This window comes from Ammospiza caudacuta, chromosome 25, assembly GCF_027887145.1.
Source record: "Ammospiza caudacuta isolate bAmmCau1 chromosome 25, bAmmCau1.pri, whole genome shotgun sequence".
Classification (NCBI taxonomy): Eukaryota; Metazoa; Chordata; class Aves; order Passeriformes; family Passerellidae; genus Ammospiza; species Ammospiza caudacuta.
The window spans coordinates 4,753,478-4,781,306 of record NC_080617.1 but is presented as its reverse complement, the minus strand read 5'-3'; the positions used below and the strand labels follow the sequence as shown (position 1 = coordinate 4,781,306).

Below are 27,829 nucleotides of genomic sequence, written 5' to 3'. Positions count from 1 at the left end.
GGTGGCCCAGCCTTCTCTGGTTTCTCCTCCCAGAGCCAAGACTTCAGCTCCTGGGAGGCTCCAGGTCTATGATAGCCCTTGGGGAGGCTCCAGTGGCTCTTCCCAAGGGCCAAGCACTGACCTGGCAGGTCTGGATACCTGAGCCAGCAGTGCCCCATCCCGTGGTGGTGCCAGCACTGGGGTGGGTGCAGGAAGGGCAGCTGGGGACAGGGGATTACAGAAGGCTGGGCGTGCTGGAGCCCTGGCTGTGTGGAGCACTGACCCGGGTGCCTCTGCCCCTCTGGGTGCACATCGCTCAGTGGGGAGCGATTCAACACGTCTGGAGTTTCTGGTTGCTGCTCACCAAGAGAGGAAATGTCTCTCTCCTGCTCTTCCCTTGCCAGGCTGGTCTCAGCTCCAGCCTTGGCACTCTTTCCTTTCCCAGCTGGTGCAAAATGCAGACAGGGAAACAGAATAGGTGGAGGAGTGGAAAAAGCCTTGCCAGGACAGCTCAGGTTTAACAGCAGGGAAAAGAAGAGACAGAGAGTGCTGGGGCTTCTGTGCCTCCTGCTGCTGGGGATGGACAGGAGGGCAGGAGCCAGAGGCTGGAAGGTCCCCTGTGTGCCCTGGCTCCCAGACCAAGGTGCCCTCCCAGTCCCAGCAAAGGCTTCACTTCCCTGCTGAGCCTCTACCCATGTCCACCCCGTCACTGGGTTAAAGACTCAAATGATCCGGCCATGCTTGGCCAAGTGTTTTGGACAGCAGCACCCTTGGCTGTGCCAGGCGGCTTCCAGGAGCCTGAAGGGTGGAGATGACAAGCGCCCAATGGCTGCGAGGTGCCACGTTCCCTTCCCACTGCCCCGTGTCCTCGCGCAGAGCGCATCCCTTACCCAGGTACTGCCCTTTGCCTTCACGGAACGGGGGTCCCAGGGGTCCCTTCACCATGGGCTGCATGTACTTGACTTGAGCGTAGCCCCCCACGCCGCCTCCCGCCGCCGAGCCGGGGCCCATCGCCATCACCAGCGCGCCCAGCAGCACCGGCAGCGCCGCGACGTCCGGCAGCATCCTGCTCCCACGGCTCCTGCAGACAAAGCAACAGTGACATTGGGAACACACCCCCCTCAGCAGGACCAGCTGGGAGCCCGGGAATGATCCCCGTGGGAACAGGGCTCCCTTCAATTTGTCTTTTGGTAGAGCAGATATCCTGAAGGTGTTGCCCTTCCCAGCACACCAGAGCTGGGAGATGCATGGTAAATATAGTTTATAGAATAGAATCCTAGAATTGCTGAGGTTTGGAAATGGTCTTGGAGGTCCATTGAGCTCAACCTGTGACTGACCCCCACCTTGCCACTAGCCCAGAGCACTGAATGCCACATCCAGTTGTTCCTCAGACACCTCCAGGGATTGGGACTCCACCACTTCCCTGGGCAGCCCATTCCAATGCCTGACAGCCCTTTCCAGAGAGAAATTCTTTCTGATGTCCAACCTGAACATCCCCTGGCACAGCTCAAGGCTCTTCCCTCATCTTGCACTGTAACCAGCCATGGAGGTGCCCAGTGGAGTCTTACAGAGGCTGCCCTGAGTGTCTGTGGTAACTCTCACATCCCTTACAGATTTTAAACAAATATAAGAGGTGGGGAAAAGGCAGATGAGACCTGCAGCCCACCGAGCCCAGCATTGCTGTCACATCCCTCAAGTGAGCCGGGGCTCCTCTCATTTGGGACCCTGTAGGAGGCACAGGCTGCCACTGCCAAGCCTTTCCTGGGGGCAGGGAAGGGTGCTGAGCGTCCCAAATGGGTGTTGAGCATCCCAAATGGGTGCTGAGCCTCCCAAATGGGTGCTGAGCATCCCAAATGGGTGTTGAGCATCCCAAATGGGTGCTGAGCCTCCCAAATGGGTGCTGAGCATCCCAAATGGGTGCTGTGCCTCCCAAATGGGTGCTGAGCCTCCTGAGTGGGTGCTGAGAGTCCCAAATGGGTGCTGAGCCTCCCAAAGGGGTGCTGGGCCAAACCCACAACGTGGGAACCAGAGATTTGCCGCGTTTGTGGCTCAACTGCGGCGCTTCGCGGGCAGCACCGGGAACTCTCGCAGAGGACGAGGGATGGGAGCAGCAGCCTCAGCCTTAAGTGCCTGTTTATTTAAAATAAACCCCCTTTATAAATACTCTCTTCCTCCAGCAACTCTCCCTGTCAGCTCCACGTGCAGAGCTGCAAACAGATTGATTTGCAAAGAACATTTATTTTCGGAAGCTTAAACAACGTGACGCCAAAGAGCTTTTTGCTGCTTTTCCTCCTTCTTGCAATAATTGACCTGTGGTGGTTATTAATGAGAATTAAGCTCCTGGCCTGTCCTGCCAGGGAGCAGGGGCAGGGCTGCAGCATGCTGGGATTTCATCGGAATTTCCTGAATCGCTTTTGCTGAAGCAGCAGTGGAAAAAAGAAAAAGCTGCAGCCTAGAGAAAAAACAACCCAAATTAAAACAAAATTAAAGCAAATTAAGTCAAGGGAGCAGGGAGCCCGGGCATGGGATTGTTCCTGATGCCACAAGGGCTTGGCAGGTTTTTGGAGTCTCCAGGGACGAGGCAGCCTTGACAGCTGCTCTTGTGCCTGGAAAATGGTCTGGGAGTCAGCTGAGGGATGGAGGGGACAGGGATGGCCCTGCCATCAGCAGCACGATGGACCCTGTGAGGATGCAGGTGCCTGTGGCAGATGCTGGAAGGGGAACTCTGCTCTGCCCATCCCACCAGAGCCCCGGCCCCTGAGCGGTGCCATTCCCACTGAGACACCAAAGCTGTGGCTGTGGGTTGGGTGGCACTGCCAGGGACAGGGGTGACAGCCACCCCCATCCTCCTTGGCAGCACGGCCTCGGCCTCGCCGGCATTATTGTTTTTCTGTCTTCAGGGTCGAGGAGAGGAACGCTTCTTTTTATGAAGCATTATTTTACAAGGATTTGTTTAAGGGGAAAAGAATCCCATTCTAAGGGATTGCAGCTGTAAAAATACAGTTTCTGTTAAATAAAAGAGAAGAACAAACCCCTGAATCAGCTATTTACTTGTTTTCCTTACCTGGTATGACCCCTGTGCCTCCATCTCACCTCCCTCCCTTCCTCGCTCTCTGCTCTCCCACCTGGGCTGGATTCACCCCTGCTCCTCCTGCCATGGGAGCAGCACCCTGGGCTGGTTCAGCCCCTTGCTGCTGGGCATTGCATCCTCCTGCTGTGAGACCTCAGCCTTTGGAGAGATGTGGGATGCAGGGAAAATGGAGCCAGGGGAAGGGAGAGGGAGGACAGGGGAATCTGACCACGGTTTCATTGTATATCGGATATAAAACTGAGTTCCCTGCTCTGTGTCCTTTGTCATCCCCTTGATCCAGTCAGGTCATTCCAGGTGCCCCAGTCTCTGCAGAGGAGCAGGGGGAGCCTGGCCTGAGCCCCCAGGTACATGTCCCTCACAAAAGGGGTCTCTGGTGCTGAGCTGTCCCCCCAAGCTGTGCCCGGCACTGGGGCAGGAGGCCTCCTGCTACCCGCGCTCTCCAGGCGGTGATTTAATAACAATAAAATGGAAACATCTGGAGTCTCATATGATGGATAAAGTGTGCACAACGTGCTTGTGGAGAGGCTCTTTCATGCTTGAAATCTTCTGTGTTATGAACTGATAATTAATCACACGGAGCAGCCACACGACGCTCCCATCTCGCCTGGCAGGTCGTGAGTGGTGGCAGATCCATCATGTGTGTGGGGTGGCTACAGACAGACAGACAGACAGACAGACAGACAGGAGTCACCTGCCCATCCTCCTGGGGGTCACCTGCCTGTCCTCCTGTGCTCTGGGGTCAAGAACCTGCTCTTGTATGGCCAACAGAAATCCCATGAGATTAATTTTTTTTCCAACTTAGAGCAGGGGAGATGCTTTGGGGGTCCCAGTTGTATCCCCTCCTGGCTCACTCCACTCTGCTGGGCACTGCAGCCACCAGGATGGGCACTGTCCAGCCAGGCTGCTGTCCTCCAGAGGCAGCTCCAGCCCCCCAGCACACTCCAGTACAACCAAAACCATCCCTTGACGCAAAGCCAAGCCCAGCAGGAGCTGCTGAGCCAGGAGGGTTCACACAGGGGCAGCACTTGAGGGGTCCCTGCTGTTCTCTGGGGATGCTGGAGCAGGATGGGGCTCAGCAATCCTCCACTGATCAGCCCTGGGGGGAGCAGGGCCCCGACCCAGCACCGAGACCCCTGGCACGGCTTCAGAGCCGCGGCCGCCACGCTGACGGTGCGAGTGTCGGCTCCCCTGGCAGGCGGCGAGCAGACGTGTTAAAAACCCTTGGCACGCCATGAAAGCGCCGGGAACAGGGAAAAAATCTCACACTTAAACCATGAGAAAAGAGACAAGAAATGTCACCTTGTTCTTGCAGGAAAACAACCAGCCCGTGCTGCCTCTGTCGCTCCGCAACTGCTCGTGGCTTGTGCTGGGCGGCCTGGTGAGCTCCCAGCGTGTTCCTGGAGTGCTCCTGGCCATTCCCAGTGGAAGGGGGCTGCTGCCCCCCGCACTGTCCCACTCTCCCCACAGAGCCCATGTCAGCACTCCCATGCCTGTGCACTGGGCAATGTTCCTGTGAACACCATGGTCCCGCTTCCCCACGGACACGGCCAGGGCTGTTGGCTGAGCTGCAGCTGATTTATGGCCCCTGTTACTTAAATATTAATGAAGGGCCTGGCCGGCCCCGCGCCTGCTCCCTTTGAGGCTAATTATTTTTTAAGTCAATATATGTGATCCACGGGGGATCTGCCATTGTGACTGAAGGTCGGCACAACGGGGAACTTGTTTAAACCCGGCAGTCAAAGCGTGGTCAGTTTGGGACACAGCATGTGCTCTCTGGCACTCCCCCCAGCTCTGGCCCCACATCCATCCCAGCCCCACAGAGGGGCTCAGGGATGAGGCAGGATGGGGAATTTGATGCACTTCAGCTGCATGCCCAGGCTCACCAGTGATGCATCATCCCATCCTGGTCCATGTCCCCATGCCCATTGCTGTCCCCATTCTGTGCCCTGGGATCACAAGGCACAGCCGCCACCTCTGGAAGCCGTGGCAGAAACTGTCCCCAGGCTGGGGGGAGCCGTGGGAAGCTCCTTGCCCTTGCCCAGGGCTGGGGGGATGCAGGGAAGGGAAGCACCAGGAGCAGCCGGCGCGTGTGGGTGGGCTGGAGCTCGGCTTGGCCGCCGCCGTGTCCCATCGAGCCGCTCCATCCTCCGGTCATTTACAATAAAAAATAAAGCAGGGAGGATTTCCAAGCCCAACACGGGGCTGGCCCGGCTCCAGCAGGAGGTCGATGATTTGCTTTGCGCTACACATGCTTTAAAAATAATAATAAACCGAGGCAAAAACGAAAAGTGAGCTATGAAGAGGGAGAACAGCACGTTGTTTCCGCAGGCCGGGCTGCGAAAGCCAAAGGCATCAGGGAGCAGCTCGGCTGAGCAGCGCCGGAGCGCGGGGGAGACTTGGCACCAGCCTGTCCTTAACTGCATGACACCTGATCCCATCCAAGGCTGCTGTACGCGCTGCCGGACCCGGAGCCCGAGCCGGAGCCTCGCCCGCCAGCAGCACAGGGAACAAGAAAACATTTTCCTTGATGAAGAAAAAACACCCCACCCCATCTGCAGGGACCTGCTCCTGCACACAGTGCCCAAGACTGGCCTTGAACGGAGCAGGATAGGCATGGCATGGTGTGGTACAGCATGGTACAGCATAGTATGGCATGGTACGGCATTGTACGGCATGGTATGGCATGGTATGGCATGGTACAGCATGGTACGGCATGGTATGGCATGGTATGGCATGTTATGGCATGGTACGGCATGGTACAGCATGGTATGGCATGGTACAGTGCGGTACGTCATGGTATGGCATGGTACGGCATGGTACGAAATGGTACAAAATGGCATGGCACGGTACGGCATGGTACGGTATGGTACGGCATGGCATGGCACAGTACGGCATGGCATGGCATGGTACGAAATGGCATGGCACGGTATGGCATGGTATGGCACGGTACGGCATGGCATGGCACAGTACGGCATGGCACAGCATGGTACAGCATGGTACGGCATGGCTCAGCCCAGCAGATCATGGCGTGGCCTGGCACAGCATGGCACAGCACAGCATGGCACAGCACAGCATGGCAATGGTGCCAGCTGCCCACAGCTCACGCTGCCCGGGTCCCGCAGCGATGGCAGCCCCAGGGGCGGTGGCACCGCTTGATCCCGCGGCCCCGGGTCAGCGCTCAGCCGAGCGGATTAGCGACCCCGGGCGTGTGTGCCGGGAGCGCAGCCGCAGGTCACAGCTCAGGGCTTAATCCCTCACCTCCAGCTGTCAAAACTGCTCTGCACAGCCCCGGCGGGCGTGCGTGGGGCCGAGGGCATCCCTGAGGATGGGTGGGCACCCGAGAGCCAGGCGGGCACCCCCAGGTCGGTGCTGGTTGGGGTCTGGGTCTGGTCCAGGTCAGGGTGGAAAACCCTGGCTCGGGGCTGCAGCAACACCACGTCCTGCCTGGGGCAAGGCTCAGCCTGGCTCACAGCATCCCTGGGGTGTCACAGGGAAGAATCTTTTATGAAAAATCTTTTCTTTAGGATTTTTCCTCTTGAGAAGCTGAAAGGCCTCAGGAACAAAATGTAAACATTGATTATCTGCTGCTGTGGGATGAAACAGGTGGATCTTTGATTAGCTCATGTTGGTTGTTTCTAATTAATGGCCAGTCACAGCCCAGCTGGCTCGGACAGGAAGTTCGAGCCACAAACCTTTATTATCACTCTTTCTTACTCTATTCTTAGCCAGCCTTCTGATGAAATCCTTTCTTCTATTCTTTTAGTATAGTTTTAATATAATATATATCATAAAATAATAAATCAAGCCTTCTGAAACATGGAGTCAGATCCTCATCTCTTCCCTCATCCTCAGACCCCTCTGAACACGGTCACACTGGGGTGCTGCAGTTTCCTCACTGATGCACAGCTGGGAAGGTGCCCGTGGAGGTGAGTGAGACCCAAGGGACATTTCCCCCCTTGCTGTGGCCCCAGAGGAGTTTCTGCACCCCAAATCCCCGGTCCCAGCCCCCCGCCAGCCTCCCCTGCACTGAAATACCAGAGCTGCAGCATTAATAGCAGGGTTCCCTGCCAGGTGCATAGTTTGACCAGTCGGATCACACATGCCAAACCACAGGTATTTTATGAGACGTTTCCTGTTATGAAGACATTTTTGTGGGGATTCATTTTTTTCCTCCTTTCTTCTTCCCCTCTCCTCCTCCTCCTCCTCCTCTTCCCAGTGGGATGGTGGCCTGCCCGGAGGCAGCGGTGATGCTGTCCCTGAGGGCTGGAGGAGCAGAGCAGGAGCCAGAGCTGGGCTGCAGTGGGGATGAGGGTGCTGAGGGTGTTGGAGGCTTCCATCCCCTCAGCTGGAACCCCTTTCCAGGGGGCTGTGTAGGGTCCAAACTACTCTGTGAACTCAGACTCATGCCCTGACCAAGCACAGACACTTGTGCCTGGCTCCTGGTGTGGGATGTGGAGCATTTGCCCAGACACCAGAGGAAGGAGAGGGGCTGAGAGCCCCAGGGAGCTGCTGGAGCTTTGGGCATCGCTCTCCAAGGACCCTGTGCTGCTGGGCCAGCCCTGCTCCAGGGACAGGTGGGTCCTGCTGGGAGCAGTGGGAAGCACTTGAGTTTTCCCGAGCTCTGCAGGTCAGACCCACCTTGCTCCTGTGCAGAAATAACATTTCCTAAGGCAAAGGGGTGTTTTGCAAAGAAATCTGCTAAGCCTGGAGGGACCCGCAGGGAGCGATTCCCATCCCAGGGAATTTGCAGGCAAGCGGCCATCAACCACAGACATTTAAACTTCCAGCCTCGTGCTGGGGTCACTGGATTCATTGTAATGAGCCTTCTGGGGTGGGGTGCTCAGGGCAGCTGCCTTGGGGGGCTGCAGGGTGGGACATGTGGGGCAGCATCTCTGTGGCTGTTCCAGCCCTTCCCACCCATCCCATGGAAGGGGACCCTGCTAAGGGAATGCAGTGGGAGCCTAAAGCAGCACTTGGGGAGCCCTCAGTGGCTCTGGGTGCAACAAGGAGCCTCAGCAGCAGCACCCTGTTCTCCCAGGGAAAAGAGGTGCTAGCCTTGCACCACGGTAAATGCAAACCCCAGAGCAGTGGGACAGCATGGAGCCAGCAGCTCCCAGTGCCCCAGGACAGCTGGTGCTACTGCTCAGTCCTTGCCACAGCATCCCCACCTGTGTCCCCACCCTGTGGTTTCCCCACCTGAGCTCTCCACTCCTCCCTCAGCACCTGCCCAGGTGCGACAGCAAATGTGTGAATTGCTGTGAGAACATCTCCTCCTGTCTGAAACACCAGGAACATCCCCATCCCTGCCCAGCTGCTCAGACAGGAGCCTGCCTTGCAGTGTTTATCCTAACAGGGATTCTATTTTAGCATCAAGAGTTTGAAATTCTGTCTCCTTGGTTTTGCTGGGTCCTTTGATCTCCATTTCCTCTCCTTTTCCAGCATTTTAGCAATCCCCAAGGTGTCAGCACTGCTGCCTGTGCCTGCTCGCCTATCATTGCTCCCACACATCCTCCCCGCGGTTATCCTCCACAAAACCCTCTGACAAATCACCCGGTGACTTCACTCCCACTTCACTTTGGAGCTGCATCTCCTCGGGGGAGACTCCAGAGCTCGGCTTCTGACCCCCAACAATGCAAGACCTTGGTTGGGGCACCCCTGGCTCCACCAACCCATCTCCAACCACTGCAAACTCCCCGTCTGCCACCACTCCCTGTCCCGCCAGGTCGGTCACAGGCCTTGGGGACAACGCAGGTGACAGGACCAGCCCGGAGTGATGCTGGGGTGTCCCAGCCTGGGGTCAGCCCAGACAGGTGCCCTGTGGCCGAGGATGGTCAATGTCCCCCCTGTCCCCCCACCAAGTGTCACCAATTCGGCCCCTGTGCCTCTCCTGGGGTTAACGGGGGAAAAAAAATATTGTTTATGCTTCTCTAATATCGGCCTTCTGTTTTGCATTTGCCGTTTCTTCAAAGATAGGGAGCCGCCTCTGCCAAGATTCCAGAGGAGATATCCTCAGCAATGCCGACCGCGCTCCCCACCGCACTCAAAGAAAACAAATGTCAGGCCAAGGATTGATATGAAATAGTTTAAAAATGAGAAAAAGCTGCCTTACAGCTAGGTTTACATTAAAATAAATTTCAGGAGCGGGAGCCTCGGCTGCGTCCCTCCCTGGCGGGCGGCGCTGGGGGATGGATGGGGTTACCTGCCGGGGCGGTGCCTCGGTGCTGCCTTCCCCTCGGTGAATCGGTAAATCGGCAAATCGGCAAATTGCAGCCCCGCGCCAGCATCGGCTTCCCCATCCCCTCGCCATCCCCTCACCACACTCCTCTCTTCACCATTTCTATACCCATCCCCTTCCCCATCCCCTCGCCATCCCCTTCTCTTCACCATTTCTATACCCATCCCCATCCCATCCCCATCCCCATCCCCATCCCCATCCCCATCCCCATCGCCATCCCTTCACCACACTCCTCTCTTCACCATTTCTATACCCATCCCATCCCATCCCCATCCCCATCCTCACTCCTATCCCATCCCATCCCCATCCCATCCCATCCCCATCCCATCCCATCCCATCCCCATCCTCACTCCTATCCCATCCCCATTCCCATCCCATCCCCATCCCATCCCCATCCCCATCCCCATCCCATCCCATCCCATCCCATCCCATCCCATCCCATCCCATCCCATCCCATCCCCATCCCCATCCCATCCCATCCCCATCCCCATCCCATCCCATCCCCATCCCCATCCCATGCCATCCCATCCCCATCCTCACTCCTATCTCCATCCCTATCCCATCCCCATGCCCATCTCATCCCCATCCCCTGCTGCCCCATGCACCATAAAGGAGCACTCCTGGCACAGCAGCCATGTGCAGCTGCTTCCCCATTTCCAAATCCAGAGAAGGGGATGGAGTGCATGTTTCAGGCAGTATTTATGTTATTTAATTTAATTTCTCTGAGCTGATGTGAGACCCCAGCCAGCCCGAGGTGCTCAGTGGAAACTCTGACAAGACACTCCCATATCCCACGCTCCTGTCTGGCACAGCCCCGTGCTCCTGGCTGGATTTCAGAATTCCCCTGTGCCCTGTAATCCCCATTTTAGGGGCCATCCTCTCTGCCAGGCTGTGCTCCTGAGGCCCTGCAGCACCATCAGGCTTCCATGCCCCCATCCCAATGGACAACCCCCATGTGCCTTTCCATTGGGACAGCTGTGAGTTGTGCAAAATCAAGCTGATTTTTTCCCAGAATTTTGTTTGGAAATAATTTGCCTGACGCCGTCACAAGATGTTTCACCATTGCTGAATAAGCTGCTTTGATTTTTCAATTTGAAATTTCTACTTTTTTTTTAATTTTTTTTTTTTTTTAAGTTTCCACATTTCCTTTGTCTTGGAGTCGACAGCCTCACAGGGAATTCCAGTGGCCCTGCTTTCCTGAGGATTACACCAAACCCTCATGCCATGGGAGCCTGTGCAGAGGCAGCAGAATCCCACAGGACAGCACTGCTCCTGGACAGCTGGGTGATGTGTCCTGGGGACCATGAGGTGCCACTCAGTGTCCCCACGTTCACCATCTTTGTCATTAACCCCCTTTCGATATCATTTATCATCACAGTGCCATGACCACAAGGCCACACTTTCCTTTCCAGGCTCCCAATTTCCAGTTCAACCAAGCATCCCATTGAATTTGCTCCAAAAGGTTCCAGATCACCCCCTAACCTGGACCCACACACCCAAAATTGTGCTCATTTCTCACTGCTCTTCTCCTCCCAGTGTGACACCATTGGGCAGCTCTGCCCTGCCCAGGGCACCCAGCACCTGCAGAGCAGCCAGCCCACAGGGAAATGGTGTGGATTTCATGTGTCCCAGATAATCCCAGAGGAAAAACCACTTCTGGATGGAGGATGGAGAAAGGAGAAGCTGGGACAGTGCTGGGAGCTGGCTAAGAAAGGCCCAGAGGAGCCAGTGACCTTCACAGCTCCAGAGCATCTGCCCTGGGCGTCGCTGTTACCATTGACCCTTTGCCAAGCAAAATTGGGGCCTTGGAGCTCCAGCACTGGTGGAAAGCAGTGCAGAATATCTGGACTATTTTCTTAGCAGGACTCATTTGTTTCTGTTAGGGCCCCTGGCCCTGGATGGACACACAGCCAGTGGCTGTCTCTGTGTCCCTGCAGTGTCCCAGGGGACTGACAATGGGATGGAGCCTGGTCCCTCAGGGTCAGTCCCTGATTTTGCACCCCTGTGGTCCCATCTGCTCCATTCAAATGCACCCATTCAGAAGCACTGGGGTGCAAAGCTGGACCCTGAACCCAGGGACAGGGAGACATTTATTACAAAACCTTTTGTTTGGGCTTGGAGCTGGAAATACACTCAGCTCACTCTGAGTTCTGCCCCAGGCTGTGTCATGTGGGAGCCTCCCTCGGTCCCCACTCGGGACCCACTGCCCACGGGGGTGGCACTGCCAGGACCCCCTGCCTTGGCAAGGGGCACCCACAGGTGCCAGGAGGCTGCCAAGGTGCTCAGGAGGGGCTGGCATGGTTACTGCACCCCAAGGCACCCCAAGTGTTGTGCCAATAATTTCCCCATGTTAGTTGCAGACCCAGAGCTGGGAAAAGATCCAAACCTGGGCGTCAGACCTGATCCAGGGATCAGACCCAACCTGGGGCATGTTGCTGCCTTCTAGGAAGTGGCAGGCACATGGCACTGAGCATCTGCTGCAGGTGCCACGCTGCTGCCACACTGGCCTGGCATTTCTGAGCAATGAAATATGGGGAGAAAATTAAATTGAGATATTCAGCCCATTTTTCTAGAGGACAGTCATTAAAAACCCCGAAAAAACAGAAGAGAAAAGATACCCAAGGAACCCTTCAGCCTTCAGCCTGGAGTTGGTGTGGGAAGAGCACAGGAGAAGCTCTGGAGGCAGGGATGGCAGGAGCAATGCCAGGGGACAGTGAGGTGACAGCTCCCTTTGTGCCCCGAGTGGCTGCAGAACCCACCTGGGACAGCACCAGCCTCAGCCTTGCTACAGAAACCAGGGATGAGCAGAGCTGGCTGTGGCTGCAGGGGTGTCTCAGAGAGACCCGGGGCTCCACAGGATCCCCCAGGATCCCCCCGGATCCCCCCGGATCCCCCCGGATCCCCCATCCCAGCCGGGGCTCAGCCCGCGCCCGGCACACCCACAGCGGCGTGGCCGCTCCCGGGAGCCTCCCTGCACAAGCCCACGGACATTTTCCACCGCTTTTACAGCGAGAGCATTAAAACGCTGCTTTCCGAAGGCTCGGCACGCTGAAATGTCAGGCCCCGGGTGGAATGGCGGGGGCGCGGCGGGAGCAGGGCTGCGGTCGGGGCTGGGTGCCAGGAACCCCGAACTGTGCTGGCCTTTGCGCCAAAGGGGGCACCGGGGTCTATGGTCAGGGATTGGCACCAGGAACCCCCATCTGTGCTGGCCTTTGCCCCAAAGGGGGCACCAGGGGCTGGGTGCCAGGAACCCCCATCTGTGCTGGCCTTTGCCCCACGGAGGCACCGGGGGCTGTGCTCAGAGCTGGGTGCCAGGAACCCCCATCTAGGAACCCCCATTTGTGCTGGCCTTTGCCCCAGGGGGGCACCCAGCAACCCCGATCTGTGCTGGCTTTTGCCTACAGGGAGGCACCGGGGTCTGCAATCGGGGGTTGGCACCAGGAACCCCCATCTGTGCTGGCCTTTGCCCCAAAGGGGGGCACCCAGGAGTCCCCATCTGTGCTGGCCTTTGCCCCAAAGGGGGGCACCCAGGAGTCCCCATCTGTGCTGGTCTTTGCCCCAAAGGGGGCACCAGGGTCTGCGGTCGGGGATTGGCACCAGGATCCCCGATCTGTGCTGGCCTTTGCCCCATGGAGCCCCCGGGGGCTGTAGCCGCCTCCATCCCCGGTGAACGGAGAGCCGAGAGCGGCTCGGGGAGCCCTGCCCGGGTGCTGCCCCTGCTCTCTTGGCTCCCGGCGCTGTCTCCTGCCCACTGCCGGGCTCCCTTTGTTGGGAAGTCAGGGCTGCCCCTTCCCACGGCCCCCGCCGGGCTCTGCCAGGGCCGGAGCGTGGCCCCGATGAGCCAATGGAAAGGAAATTCCGTGCAAGGCCAGTGTCCCACAGCCTCCGGGCACTGCTGCCCGCACCGGCCCGGCACGGAGCGGGAGGTGAAGGGGTGAGGTTCGCTCTCCTCCCGGTTCTACAGCAACCAGAGATGGCCAAGGGGCTTTGGAGGCAGCCAATGACCCCTCTGTGCGTGCCCTGGGGATGCTCCCACACCCAGTTCTGTGCCAAACTCATCTCCAGGCGTGGCGGTGTCTGCTCCTCCTTGCTATGGGGCCAGCGAGGGAACAGAGCCCAGCCAGGTCTGTCCCTTTAGGAGGCTGGTGGGAGCAGGGATACATCCCAGCTGGCCAGGGCAGGGTGTCCCAGCCCTGCAGGAGGGGTGGGTGCAGTGGGGCTGGGGATGGGACACAGGGATGGTTGTGCAGGAGCAGCCAGGACGGGGTCGGGAAGCCGGGAGAGCCCCGGGTGTGTCCCTGTGTCAGGGCGGTGGGACTAATTCAGGAGCTTTCAGCACCACCCACAGAGGTGTCCGACGCTTTTATTTATGAACCCGCTGGCTCCTGCGCAGCCCCAGCCTCTCACATGCAGGAAAAAGCGCGTCGGAGCCAAGACAAACAGAGCCAGCAGCATCCCCGCGGGAGGCAGCGCCGGGCGGGCCAAGGATGCTCCGGATGCTGCTGGTGGCCGGAGGTGGCCGAGCCCCGGCAAAACGGCCCCGGGGCCGGGCTCTAGCAGCACGGGCTGCCACGGCATCCACACAGCTGCCCTTGGTGTGCTGGCTGTGCAGGGACGCTTTGGGGATGCCCAAATGATGCCCCCGGTGCAGGGGATGCTGCTGGTGCCCAAAGGCAGAGAGGGATGTGAATTCACACGAGCATCAGGGTGGGATCCAGCCTAAAAGGGCTGCAATCCATCCCTGGATGGATTGCCCCAGCACTGGCTCCAGCCCCCAGCAGCGTGGCAACAACTGGGTTTTTGTCACTGTGTGCCAGGGAATTCAGCAAACCCAGTGCTTCCTGCTGGTCCCAGCCCAGGCTAATCCCATAAGATGCTCTGTCAGCACAGCCAGCAAGGACAGACAGCAGCTCCTGCCCCCTCCTGTCCCCCAAGCACCATCCAGGGGCAAAGCAGTGCCCCAGTGCTCCCAGTGGGCCCAAGGTGGATGCAGACAAAGGCACTGCGAGCGCCAGCTCCAGCTCCAGCTGCTCTGGGGACTCGGCTAATGGGGTCCATTTGCTGGGTAGTTCTTGGAATAACAAATTGTATCATCCAAAAAGGCAAAACCACAAAAGGGGATCGGCTTGCAGCTCAGCTCACAAAAGCCCCTTGTCTGGAGGCCCCCAGCGCCCCCCAATCTCCCAGAGAAAACTCAATTTAACCAAAATAAACAGCACACCCAGCCCTGGGCTCTCACGCTCCACACAAACTGGGGATCAACCCGACCCTGCAGCTGGCAAACGCCACCAGCTGGGCACCTGGCTGTGCCAGGCAGTGCTGGAGCTGCCGCCCACTCCTCTGGAGTGCCATCCGGCCAAAACTGAGCTTGCAGGGCTCTGGCCATGGTGCAGACCCCAGTGCTGCTCCAGCTCCCAGTCCATCCCAGCCACCCTCTCTCTCTGGAGGGAGAGGGCAGGGCTCCTGCAGGAACAGGGAAGATGAAGCCATGGATTTCCTGCAGCAGGATGAAAGATGAGGTTCAACACCTGCCAAACCTTCTAACCCCCCTCTCACCCTGCCAGCTTCCTGGCAGGCTGGAGCCCACTGACCTGGCAGAGGTGGAAGTTTGGAGCAAACAAGGTTCCCAGCATGGCAGGGATGATCCCAGCCTGCAGCAGGACCAGCTGCAGGGCCCCATTGGCCCCTTCTGGTCTCCAGCTCCCACAGGGATGTCCTGTGACTCATCTCATTGCCTCAGGGTCACCCAAGGTGACGAGCTCCTGTTTGCATCCTCAGAGGACACAGCAGCTGAGGTGCTCGCCTGGGTCCTGAACTGGGAGGCTGCAGGAGGGGGAAGGTTGAGGGGAGGGGAGTTACACCCCTTCCCAGTGGGTCAGGTCTCCACAATTATGGGATTTTTGAGCTACTTCTCCTGCTGGGGTTGGAGCCCAGGGACTAACCTGCCTCCAAAGCCAAGAGCCCTCCAGCAGCAGCCCTGCAGAGATCCTGCCTTTGGGAAATGCCCCTACCATGTCCCAGCAGTAGTGGAGGGAGGTTTGTTCCTCCCATGGCTCTGATCTTCACACCTTCTCATGCAAGGCAGGAGCACCAGCTTCCAACCCTTGTCCACACACTGCTTCTGCCCCCAGCCCCAAAAATCACCTGAATTATTGACAATCTGAGCAGTTTGGCCAGATTTAGGACCAGGTTCCACCCCTGGGCCAGCTGCCTCCAGCCAGGGGACTCAGGCAGATGGTCAGTGATGCAGGGACAGCACTGGGATGGGAACGGCCACAGCCACAGCCTCCACAGAGCTTTGGGGACAAAACACCTGCGCTCCCACACCCCTGGGAGCTCAGGACGGATGGCACTGCTGCAGCTCCGTGCCTGGCTGTTCCCAGACGGTCACTCCAGCATCCCTTCCCAGCTGGATGCCCCCAGGATGCCGTGGGCGACCCCGCCGCCGTCACGGCCCATCTGCCGCGGGTAATTCCCGCCTGCCCGGCAGCGCTCTGGCTGCATTCCTGCCCTAAGTACCGCGGATCTGCTGTGCTTTATGAAAAACGAGAAGAATGTTTTAAATGAAATTAATTCTGACGAACCCAAGATTTCATAAAAGCACTGCCCGGGCATGGTTTGGCACAGGCCTGCTCTTGTTCGCTCTAGTGCTTCCCTGGGGGGAGGAAAATACCAGGCTTGGCATAAAATAATTACAGACTCCTCGTACAGCTCAATTTATGGCTGCTGGAGGAGCGCTGGGGTCTTGTCCTGGCCCGTAGCTGATGCTTGGCAATGACCACATCACGTGTGGTCTTTAATGAGTGGCTATGAGAGGTGTGATGGAACAAACCATCAGCACCAACTGTGCCAGGCCTTTGGGGCAGTGCTGGACACCTGAGTGTCCCAAACCAGGCCTTGAGGGGTCAGGTCACGCTGCCACATGAGCTGGCACTTGCCAGCACAGCACAGAGCTGGCAGGGACAGAGTGTGTTCGTGGTGAGGACGTGTCTGTGCCGGCGGTGGGAAGGAGCAAGGGAGGATCGGGAAGCGGGCACGGAGCCACCGGTGCTCGGCACAGCCCCACCAGCTTCCTTGGGATGCAGACAGGGGAACTGCTGTGGCCCTGCCCGCCTTTCCCTTTCATCTCGACTTTAAAAAGCCATTAAATTGAAACCATAAAGGCACCCAAGCCCTGGAGCGGCTCCGCCGTCCCGCTGGCCCCCGTGCCGGGGATGCTCGGCAGGACGCGCGCAGCAGGAGCAGCTCGCAGGCTCTGACCTTGTTATTTATGTAACACAAAGCTCTTTTCCTCTGTTCCTGCACTGCCGTGAGCCAGAGGCTGAGACCCCCACAATGGGACCCTCAGGGGTCTGTGGGCCCTTGGCAATCACTGGGCTTTGGGGTGCTTGAGCTGCTGTGAGGGGCAGGGGGTTGGCCTGGGTCCAGCTGTGGAAGAGGCTCCCCAGGGATGTGATGGAGTCAGAATCCCTGGAAGTGTTCAAAAAACAGATGTGGCACTTCACAGCACGGCTTAGTGGGCATGGGGTGTTTGGTTGAAGGGTGGGCTTGATGATCTTGAAGGGCTTTTCCAACCTTAATGAATCTGTGTGCCTGGTTTGGTGTCTGCCCTTGACCCAAGCTGCCCACCCTGGGGCTGTGGGCTCTGCCCTCCAGGGTTATCAGCTCAGCCCCTACAGGGCCCAAAGAATCTGAAATTAAAGGCAAAGCAAAGACAAAGGTATCGCCACTGTAATCCAAACCCAGGCCCAGGTCAGGATCTGCCTGTGGGTTGTGAGTGCCAGACTGGCAATATCAGGAAATATGAAGAAATAGCAATAAAAGTCGTCTTGTTCTTGTCCGCTGGCTCACAGTACAGGCAACAGAGAGAAATACCTTTCTGCAGTCATTGACAATGCATGTTTCAGGGTGGAAATATGCTTCTCTGGCAAAAGCCCACATATTTAACCCCGGTGGGCACTGGCAGCTCACCCTGCGAGCCCAGAGCAGGGCTTCAGGGAGGGCAGTGGAACTTCCCAGCCTGGCTGGGCACAGCAGCTCAGGAGATGCTGCTCTGGCTGCTGACACGGAGCAGGATGTGAGGGTGATAAGTGCTGAGTGTTGAAATGAAAGCTACAGTGAGAGCAAAGGACCTGCTGCAGCTCTGTGCCGTGCCAAGCCTCCCACTGCCTTATCAGTGCTTCCCTGAGAACATGGCTGTGTTGTCCTGACATTAAATATTCTCCTTGGTGATCCATATCTCCTCCATTTCAGTCACAGCACCCGAATGCTCCAGCCCTGATGCACACCCTGGATTCACACTCCCAGCCCTGGAGCGGAGCCAAAATCTCCAAAGGAAAAATGCAGCCAGAGCTTCCAAGTTTCGTGGTGGAACCACATGATTTTGATGGGAAGCCATAAATCAGTCCCAGGCTCTCTCAGCCTCCGGTAACTTCTTAAAACAAACCTGGGCTGAATTCTGGGCCTTGTAATGAAATCTGAAAGCAGGTGAATTGGCCACAGGGTTTGTGCATCACCACAAGTGAGTGCATGGAGCAGCCTCAGATGCCCCGACTGTTCTGAGAGGGTTCCCACAAACGATGAGGCACAACCAAAGCATCTTCCACCTCCTGTGGCATCCAAGGACAGGAGAGGCCTGAGTGCTGCCCAGTCCCTGAGACCTTCCCAGCCCTGGGGGAATGGACACCACCCTGCCAGGACAGCAATGAGATGGGCAGGACCTGCCGCCCTGCCCTGCCAGGAAAACGGGGAAAAGTGCAAATCCTCCTGTGGCTGCAGGGATGGGGCAGCTCCCTGAGGTGGTCTGGCCTCAGGGCCTTAGGTTTCGGCACAAAACAAAGTGAAGGCTCTTATTTGGCTAATGTGCCTCGGAAGAAAGGCTCTATCCTTGTTTGCTCCCACTGCTGCATTGTCTGTGGATAAAGCCAGGGATAGTTCTCATCTGATATGGCAATATCATCTCGCCCATCTGGACAGGGCTCTTTACAAGACCCTGCTTTAGAATTTAGATCCCTGGGAACTTGGAAGGCAGCAGTGAAACAAAACCCTCCACCAGAACAATAAAGAGGCTCTCAGCGACAGCCAGAGCTCTGTGGGGCAGGCACAGGAGCACTGCAGGGTCCCAGGGGTCCAGCATTGCCAGGCTGCTCCAGCGTGCAGCAGGTCTGCAGAAATCTTCTGCTTTGGGGCAGTTCCTGGGGCCACATCCTGCCTGGAGAGGGCAGAACTTGGGCTGGGGATGCTGAAAGAAATAAGGACTCGGGTTTTTGGTGCAAAACAACCAAGCTGGGCAAGGCATTGCATCGGCCACTGCATCCACAGCAGGTGGACACTGAAGTCCTCTCCTCCTCCCTGACTGCTCCCTGCCAAGCCCTGTCCTGGATGGAGGAGCCTGGAAGAGCCTCTGAGGACAAACATCTCCAGATGGGCCAGCAGGACGGGCTCGGCCCCAGGGAAGGTCACAGAGACCAGACCTGGCTGCTCTGCAGATTTTGGCTGCTGCTGCCGCCTGTGAGCTGGAGCTTCGCTCTGTGAACTTGGCTGACACTGGGGCCAGAGGCCATGGGAGCACTGGGCTGAGGGGACAGCAGACACCCTCACACTGCCACCTTTGGTCCTTTTTGGGACCCATCTCCCACCTGCAGCCCCCAGCCAAGCTCGGGAGCACTGCAGGGATGCAGCAGCCATCAGGAACTGTGGGGTCCCTGCTCCTGGGGTGCTCCTGCAAAAACAGGGCAGGATGTGGCTTTGCTAAAGAGCCCAGCTCCTGCAGCTCTCTGGGGCAGCCCAGCAATGCCCAGGGCTGAGCCAGGCTGTTGGGGAGCAGAGCATCACAATCCCATCCCAGCACCAGGCCAGCGCTGCCCCCCCGGCCCCTGCAGATGTTTCCCTGAGCGCTGCCATCCCCGCAGCCCTTCCCGGCCGGGATGGATCCCATTGCTTTGATGTGCAGGGTTATGCAGCCAGAGCAGACAGCCCTGGGGAAGAGCCAGGCAGCCAGGGATGTGACTCAGGAGCGGCTCCGGTGACAGGGGGAAAAGGAAAAGCGGTTTATTATGTCTGTGCCGGCGTCCAAGTCGCCAACACAGGGAAGCAGCTGAGCCCTGAGCAGGAGGGGAGAGCTGGGGGGACGTGGTGTGGGGTGTCACCCCTGCCTCACAGCCCCCCTGAGGGTCCCAATCCCACTGGATTGCTGCAGGACACAGCCAGGTTCCAGCAGCACCCTGCCCTGCTCCCCAAATGTCCCCAGTGGGTCTTTTGCACAGGGAGCCCCTGAGTGCAAAAGAGGGAATGGGCATGTGTCAATGCCATCCCATCTTTGTTAAACCAGATAATTGCCCTCTCTAATTAGCTGTGACTAAAGTGCATGGGGGGCTGGGGATGCTCAGAGTCCAGCAAGTGCCCCACAGTGGGCTTGCACCCTCTCCCAGAGGGAAAAACGTGGGATTGAGAAACTGAGGGAAGACAAATGCAATTTGGTGTCTTTTTATCCCTCCCTCTTCTCAACTATGAGATTTTATTGTCACAGATATTTTCTTCAGTGCAGAGGAATGGAAACTCTGTTCCTTCCTGGGCTGTGGACAAGATGAAATAGGAGACAATGACAGAGGGGTGTGTGGGGACAGACGGACAGACGGGACCGGCCCCACGCCCTCCCCACCGGGTTAATGCCTTTTGCAGGTGCCACTGCCCAAATCCCCTTGATATTGTAGCGGTGTGAGGAGCCTGGCCATGGCATGCAGGGCCTGTGGAGGAGGTTTTGCCTCTCACATCACAGACCCAGGAGCAGACAGAGCATTAAAACCGGGCGGTTTCACCTCCACCTCCCCAGCAGAGGCTGCACCGCAGCCTTGGATGCACCGCACAGCGTCCCGTGATGGATCAGCTCTGAAAACAGCACCCTGCTAATCTGCCTCCCCAGCAGCCATAAAACTGTCTTGCAGTTCCTTCGGGGAGGATTTACAGTGGTTCAAAGCATCCTGGAGCAGCCAGCAGAGGCAGGAGCTCCCCACAGGTGCTGCCCCCACACCTGCGGCACCTTGTGCCATTGGGGTGATGCCCCTGCATCTTGGCCCTCAGCCACTCCACTTGATTCCCCCCAAACTAATGCTCCTCAACAGGGACTTGGCAGGCCCCCAGAGCATCTCAGTGACCCCAGGGTCATGCCTGACCCCAGGAGACCCTCACCAAGGTCCCAGCACCCCCCAAAAAGGCTCCTCTCTGGGCTGCTCCTGTGCCCTGTGCTGAGGGCAAGCAAGGCAGGCTCTGCCCCGATGGGCACAGCTGGTCTGTAGCGATGGCTACAGCCTTAGTGACCATCAGTGGAGGGGCAGAACCTCGCCCAGCCATGGGCTCACCAAGAGGTGGCTGCTCACCAGCCCTGGGGCTTTCTGGGCATTTGTGACCCCAGAGAATCCAAACCACAACCCCTGGGCACAGCCCATGCCAGGCCCCTCTGGCACCAGGAATCTTCCAGCACTGGGCACAGGGAATGGGAGCACTGCCCCTGTGCTCCCCCTGCTCCGTATCCAAGTGGGAAACCAAAAACCCAACGCAAGGCGAGCTGTGCTGAGCCCCTGCCAAGAGCCACGGACAGAAATATCCTTGATTTCACCAAGGTGTGAATAACTTTTGACACTTCTAGGGCTTATTGCCTTCAAAAAATCCCCCCTCAGTCCCCATTCACACTCGGCAGGACTGTGTTTCATATGAATGGAATATATGAATCACTGCAAAGAATTTAAATGCTTCCCTGTACAAAGAAATGCTCCCTCCCCGCCTCTGTGGCCCGGCTCTGCACAGCCTAAAACAAAGGCATGGCAGGAGACGGGACAAATCCCGATCACCAAACTGCTGCCTCCTCGGACAAGGGCAGCCTGGCCTCTCAGTTTGGCCCAGTGCAGCGGGGCAGAGCCTCCACCATCTATTCCAACCCACAACCAACTGCCCTGGCCGCAGCACTCGTGGTTTCCGAATTCCCAATGAGCCCCTGACAGCTGCTGGATTCACATCTCTGTGTGCTGTTTGCGTTTTGGCTCTGCTCCTGCTTCTAAACCCCAGTTTTCAGATTGGAACAGGCAAAGAAAATTGCTTTATTGCCATTCCTCTGGCCAATGTGGGAGCTGGGACAATCCACCGCCCCGCTGCTGGGAGATGGGGTCAGTTGGGCTGATGGAAACCAGGCGAGTCTTCCTGCAAGAACCTCTCCCATTTTTTAGCACTTTTGGGTTTTGCTGCTTCTTTTCCCTTCGGGCAGCAGGGCGAGGAGGAAAAATGTAACTGGAAGCCTGGTGCAGCCCTGCAGCGTTTCCAGCTGTGATGTTTCCCCTGGCATCGCTGCCTCGGCTCCACACACGCGGTTGTGTCCAGAGCCCCAGAGGAGTGAGGAAAGCCAAGATGGGGTTCAGGCACCTGGATTATATTGGTTCCTAAAAGAGCAGGGACAGGACAGCCCCACCACAGCACTGCCCCTGCCCAGGGGGCTCCCAGCCACCAGCCCTGCTGCCAGGTCCGTGTCCTAAATTCGTAGGATCCGGCTCTGAAAGGAGCCGCTTTGTTTCCCAATATCCCTCGCAGACGGATCAAAACTGCATTTTTACAGAAGCAATAAAAATCCCAGGAATTCACCGGCCTTATGATTTATTAAACATGTTCCTTATAGCAAAGCTGCCCATAGATGAGAAATATCTCCGGTAGGTTATTGCCTGGCCTGGGGCTACCGTACAGGGGGGATCTTTCCTGGCTTATTGGGAATGTTCAAAGCCGGAGAACCTGGTAGCTCAGGAGCCAATTAACAGCAACACTCTTAAAAAGAATAAGCACCTGGTGTTTCCCAAGGTTTTTGTGGAACGCAGTACCCGGGAATGGTGCCGGTACCCGGTGCAGATGTTGGAGCTGCGGGAGGGGACGGGACTCCAGGCAGGGCTGGAGCAGTGAGTGCCAGCAGTGGCTGTCCCAAAGGCCACGGCACTTTCTCCGAAACACTTTTGTTCTCACAAACATTTCCTAACAGCAGAAAGAAGGGGCTGGGCACTGGGAGACGGCAAAGGCTCTGGGGAGGATTCACTGGGAACGGGATGGGTCAGAGGAGGGAGAAACGATGAGAAAAGGTGAAGTAGAGGAAAGCGGGCTCAGACCTGCCCGAAAAGGGATGGCTGGAGTGTTCCTCGGGGAAAAGGCACCAGAACAGCGGGACTCGTGACTGGGAAATCCACGGGATCAATTCTTGCCCGAGCCCGGCGCAACCCGCGGGATGCGCAGACGAGCGGCACCGGGAGCGGCACCGGGAGCGGCACCGGGAGCCCTGACCCGTCCCGGCGGAGCGGCGCGGACCTTACCTCAGCTCCCGTCGGCGCGGCGGAGCGGAGCGGAGCGGAGCGGCGGGCACGGGCGGCCGCTGGCGGGAGCGGCGGGCCGGGCCGGGCCGGGCCGGGCACCCCGCGGGGCGGAGCGGGGCGGGCGGGAGGGCGGAGCGGGGCCGGGGGCGCGGGGGATGCCGAGCGGGACGGGGGGATGCCGAGAGAGGGATGCGGAGCGGGATCAGGGGTGCGGGGGATGCGGAGCGGGACCAAAGGTGCGCGGGGTGCGGGGAGCGGGTGCTGCGATTTCTCTCTTTTCCCTCTTTTTTCCTCTCTCCCCTCGGCGGTCCCAGCCCGGCCGCGCTGGTCGTTCCTCGGGCAGGAGGGAGGGAGACTGCGCGCACCGCACCCCGAGAGCGCGGCCCCTCTGCCCCCGCCCCCCCGGCCCCTCCTCGCCACCCCACCCGGGACAGGGGGCCCGGGCACGGCCCCCAGACCCGCCCGCCTTCCCCCGCGCAGGGATGCCCTGTGCCCCGGGATGCTGCTGCCAGCAGGAGCAGCCACAGGGTGGGAAAAGGGCCCCCTCCATGTGCAGAGCCCACCCTGGGATGGGGTGAATGGCCTCCAACCTTCTTTCCCCCTCTTGGCAGCCCAGGGCTGGAGCAGCGTCGCCCCCATGCTCACCCAATGTCCTTTGTGGACACAGGGCCTCAGCAGGACATGATCCCCACTTCTGTGGTGGGGTAACTCTACCACCCTGAAAATCCCGTTGCTCTGGGCACAACAGTGCCAGTGCAGCCGGGTCCTGCGGCCTCGTGTCTTGGCACAGTTTGAAATCACACACACCAGCACAGAGGTGCCCCAGCCCCAGGAGAACGGGATGCCGGCACCTGCCTGTCCCGGGCATCGTGTGCTGCCCATGCCCGGGGCGGAGGAGCCGTGGGCATCCCGCTGGCAGCCGCGTGCCAGGCACAGCCGGGACATGGCCAAGACACAGCGGGGACACCACGGGGACAGAGCGGGGACAGAGCGGGGACACAGCGGGGACACAACGGGGACATCACCGGGACACGGCCGGCGCTGCCGCAGCCCCGGGTGCGGGGTGCAGGGCCCCGGTGTGCCCCGCGAGGCAGATTAGGGTTGCTCAGGCAACGGGCACGGAGAAAGCCCGTCGGGATGGAGGCCGCTGGGTGCACAAGGGTGTTTGTTTTCTGTATTAAGCGCCTGAGCAAGGGGGGCATCAGACAGCTAATCCCCCCTCAATGGCTTCCCCCGGAGAGCAGCCGCCGTGGGGCCGGACCCTGCTCCCAGGAATGCTGATGTGCTGTGCCCTGCGTGGGGCTGGGCTCCCCTCGGTGCCCTGAGCGGGCAGGGCTGGGGGTCCGTCCTTTACCAGCGCCCCAGGGCAGGGTGAGCAGCTCAGGGCAGCCCCAAGAGCGGGGCTGAGCCCGGCTGAGCACACGGTGACTGCTCGGGGGATGGCTGCTGGCAGCAGCTGCTCTGCCACCACCTCAGCACCTCAGCCACAGTGCTCTGGCTCTCCTGCCCACGGCCTTGTGCCACCTGCAGCACCCGGGCACAGGGCAGAGCATTCAGGGGCCTCCGCTGGCACGGCAGCTCCCGCAGAAACGAACCAGCCTTGTTTAACCAGAGCTCTCACTGGCAAAGCATTTCCTCTGCTCGGAGGCTCATTTGCCAGCACAGACATTCCTCTGTCCCACAGATCAAACCATGGGCTGCAGCCTCGCTCGGTGCCGGCCCCTGCTGCCTGTCATCGCTCCTGTGCTGGCTCCTTCCTCCCCAGGATGGAGCCTGGGCTGCACCCCTGGCACCCTGGCCATGCCACCTGGGCTGGGCTGTGCCACTCTGGCTGCTCCTGGCCATGCACAGCCTTCTCCCTGCTGCCCAGCAATGGTCATTTTTGTTCTGGGGTCTTCTAAGCCCTCATTGAGTTCTTTCTTTTCTTTTATAGCTTGTGGAGTCACAGCTGCTTCTGACGGCAGCCCCCTGATGCTCTGGTTTGGGTGCTGGTGCACCTGCTGACTGGTAGAGAGCAAGGAGCTGAAAAATGTGTAGGAATTGAATAAATATTACCAAGCAACACCTGACCCTCAATATTCTTACACTAAAGGTAAAACCCAGCTCTGTACCAGCTGTTGGGAAAAATCCTATGAAATTAGCTCTATTCCAGCCCAAAAGACATCCAGGTGTGAGCTCACAGAGGATGCAGCAATCCCAAGCTGAGCAAGGAAAGAGAACAACTCACCCAGTGCCGTAACTCTGAGTAGCTCATCCAACTTCAAATTTATTTATTTATTTATTTATTTGAGCTAAACAACTGATGCCTCTCAGCACTGCGCCGAGCCACTGCTGATGGCTCTCCTCCCCAGCAGGAGAGGGAAGCCAGGCTTAGAGTGGGATTTAGGGGCTCTGCTGCCTGTATCTCCTGGCAGCTCTGCAGCCACTGCTGTGCCAGGGCTCCACGGTGTCCCCAGGGCTCCGCGGTGTCCCCAGGGCCACACTGAGCCACTGAGAGCTCCCCTGGGCACTGCTGCACCTCAGGGTGCTCCCCAAAATCCCTGTCCCAGCCTTGCAGCGGCTCTGCACAGGAGGAACAAGAGAGAGGCAGGAGACATAATTCAATCTGGGGCTGCAAAATGCCTTAACTTAATTTCGGTGGGTCACGGGCATAATCGAATCAGCCCCGTGCGCCGGAATATCGTTTCCATGTTTCCACAAGGATGGATAATTGTGCTCAGAAAGCCAGCCCTTGGTGCTCCAGTGGGAAAATGTGCCATGGGGAGGTGGGAGGGGGTCAGGAGCTGGGCTGGCAGTGCTGCTGTGCCCGCTCAGGGTGCTGGCATGGGGTGACAAGGGCACACAAAGGGTTGGGGACATCACCCTGCTGTGCCAGCTGTGGTGTGCAGGTGAGAGGTGGCCCGGCCAGGAGGACACCAGGCAGGGTGTGGCAGTGTCAGCAGAGTGCAGGGTGAGCCACGGCTCCGTGTGGAGCGTGGTGCCAGATCCCAGCCTTCGGGAACATTCAGTGATGGATTAAATGCAATCTGACTACCACTGTGGGAGGTTGGAGAGAATTACTTCATACAAATGCACTTCGGAAAGTATTTAGAGTCAAATTTTCAAAAGCCCCTGAACTATTTAAGAGCCAAAATCCCATTTTCCAAAGTCACTTAAACGAGCAAGAAAAGATCAGTTAAGAAAACACGCGAGCAGACGGGGCCTGGAGGGACAGGGCTGCGGTGGCAGCACCACGCCACCATCAGCCACTGCAGCCCTCACTGGGGACACACGAGGATGCATCAGCCTCAGAAAACATCCCTGTGTGTGTCTTTCCAAGGAATCAGCCCGGGATGGGTCAGATTGAAGGCAATTGTCCCGCTGGGGACAGGGACAGCGCCCGGCTCAGCAGCTCCGGGGACATCGGTGCCACCTCCGGCTGCCACCCCGACCCTGGCGGGGCAGGAAGGGTCCCCGGCTGTAACGGGAGAAGGCAGGGCTGCAGCTGGGAACCGCAGGGCTCCTTCCCTTACCCCACAACCGCTGCAGCCTCCTAAAAGCATCTCCAGTTCCCCGCTCAGCATCCTAATGAACCGCAAGGGCAGCTGGGGCCCTTTGAGGCAGCAACCATGGAGACTCAACCCCCCCAAAGAGCAAATCCCAAAGCAATTAGCCTTGCAGGGCCTGGTGGAGGTTCCACATTCCTCGGTGGCTGTAAAGCTCTTTACTGGGATTGTTTTCCTGCGTGAGCCCTGCCCGGGGTACACACGGTGGCTCCGGCTCCCAGCACCTTTGGTGCGCGCCATAAAAAAACGCTCTCACGTTGCCTTTGCTGGGGCTGAACCCGAGCGAGTTTACACACTTCCCCCAATAGAAAGCAAAAAAAAAAAAAAGGATCTGAGACAGAATTCTTGCTCCAGGATCCTTTACAATTCCTGGAGGACATTTTTGGAAAGGGAAGGGTTGTATTTACTTTGGCAGCTGACTCTGCTTCTATATACATATGCATGGAAAAACTGCACTCACCTACGGTTTCCAGGGCTGCCTTGTCTGCAGAGCACCAGCCCAGGTGGTAGCTGGCGGCCCCTGGCCCTCTGTTTGGAAATGGCACGTGGAATTGGGAGCTGAAGTTTAAATCTCTGCCCAGGGCAGCCCTGGAAGCTGCTGGCACTTCCCAGGAGCGCTGGAGGGGGTGCAGCATCCCCAGAGCTCATCACAGCTCAACAAAACCAGTCAGGATTGTCCCTGTGATGCCCCCATGTGCCCCCATCACCCCCTCCATGGGCATCCCTCCCCACCTGCACCTCCAGCCTTGCCGTGGCTGCTGTGATTAATTCACTGACAGTGGGCTTGGAATAAATCCGCTCGTTGGCACGCTGTAAATTCATCACGTGCTGGGGACGCGCATTCCAGCCCACCATAAACACCCCTGGTAGGAGCTAGTAAATCTGCCTGCAGAGCCGGGGGATGGATGGAGCCCCTGGGTCCAGGGCAGGGCTGGGCTGGCCCCACAGCACCCAGAAAGGAGCTGTCAGGAGCAGCCTCGCTCAGCTGCTGTCATCCTCCCAGCAAAAACAAGAAACCAAAAAAAAACCCCAAAAAACCAAAAAACCAAACCAAACAAAAAAAAAAAAAAAAAAAAAACCAAAAAAAAACAAAAAGAAGAGATATAATGTTGCTATGCTAGTCCCACCTGAAGAGTATAAGAAGTAAATTAAGGTTCGCTGGAAGAAGTTGCTGGAAGAGGCTGGAAGTGTCCCCCTCCCTGTGCCATTCCTGCCCTGGTGGCTGGGCTGGGTGCTCCCATGGGTGCTGGGGACCCATCCCATGGGATCAGGGTCCTGCAGCCTGTCTGGGACCTGCAGGAGCACACAGAGGAAGTTCAGCTGAGCTGCTGAAACATCCAGGCAGTAAACCAGTTGTAAAACAGAGAAAAAAAAAAAAAAAAAAAAAAAAAAAAAAAAAAAAAAAAAAAAGTTTTATTATCCACCAAACAGCTGCTGCTTCAATTTATGGGGGTCATTCTGTGAGGAGGTCAGAGAATGACCAGGTCTTGGTGGGCTCCAGGCTCCTGGCACTTCCAGCTGTGTTCCTTCAGTCCCCATCCACCCCTAGCACCAGCCTGGCACTGGGGACACTGTGGGCATGGGCAGGGAAGGGCACAGGGTACAGGGAAGGGCACATGTGGCTTTATCAGCTGCTCTGTTG

General features: G+C 58.0%; 1 protein-coding gene across 1 annotated transcript in view; it reads right to left on the bottom strand.

The window, feature by feature from the left end:
* The window catches only part of COL8A2 (collagen type VIII alpha 2 chain), a 28,246-nt gene extending 5,540 nt beyond the window's left edge, over window positions 1-22,706 (bottom strand). Inside the window, exons 1-2 of the mRNA XM_058819940.1 lie at window positions 22,643-22,706; window positions 870-1,060 (exon numbers count right to left, since the gene is read on the bottom strand). Of these exons, the coding sequence (XP_058675923.1) occupies window positions 870-1,044 (175 nt within the window). The 5' untranslated portion in view covers window positions 1,045-1,060; window positions 22,643-22,706. The remainder of the gene's footprint in view (window positions 1-869; window positions 1,061-22,642) is intronic.
* Between the last annotated feature and the right edge of the window lie 5,123 nt (window positions 22,707-27,829).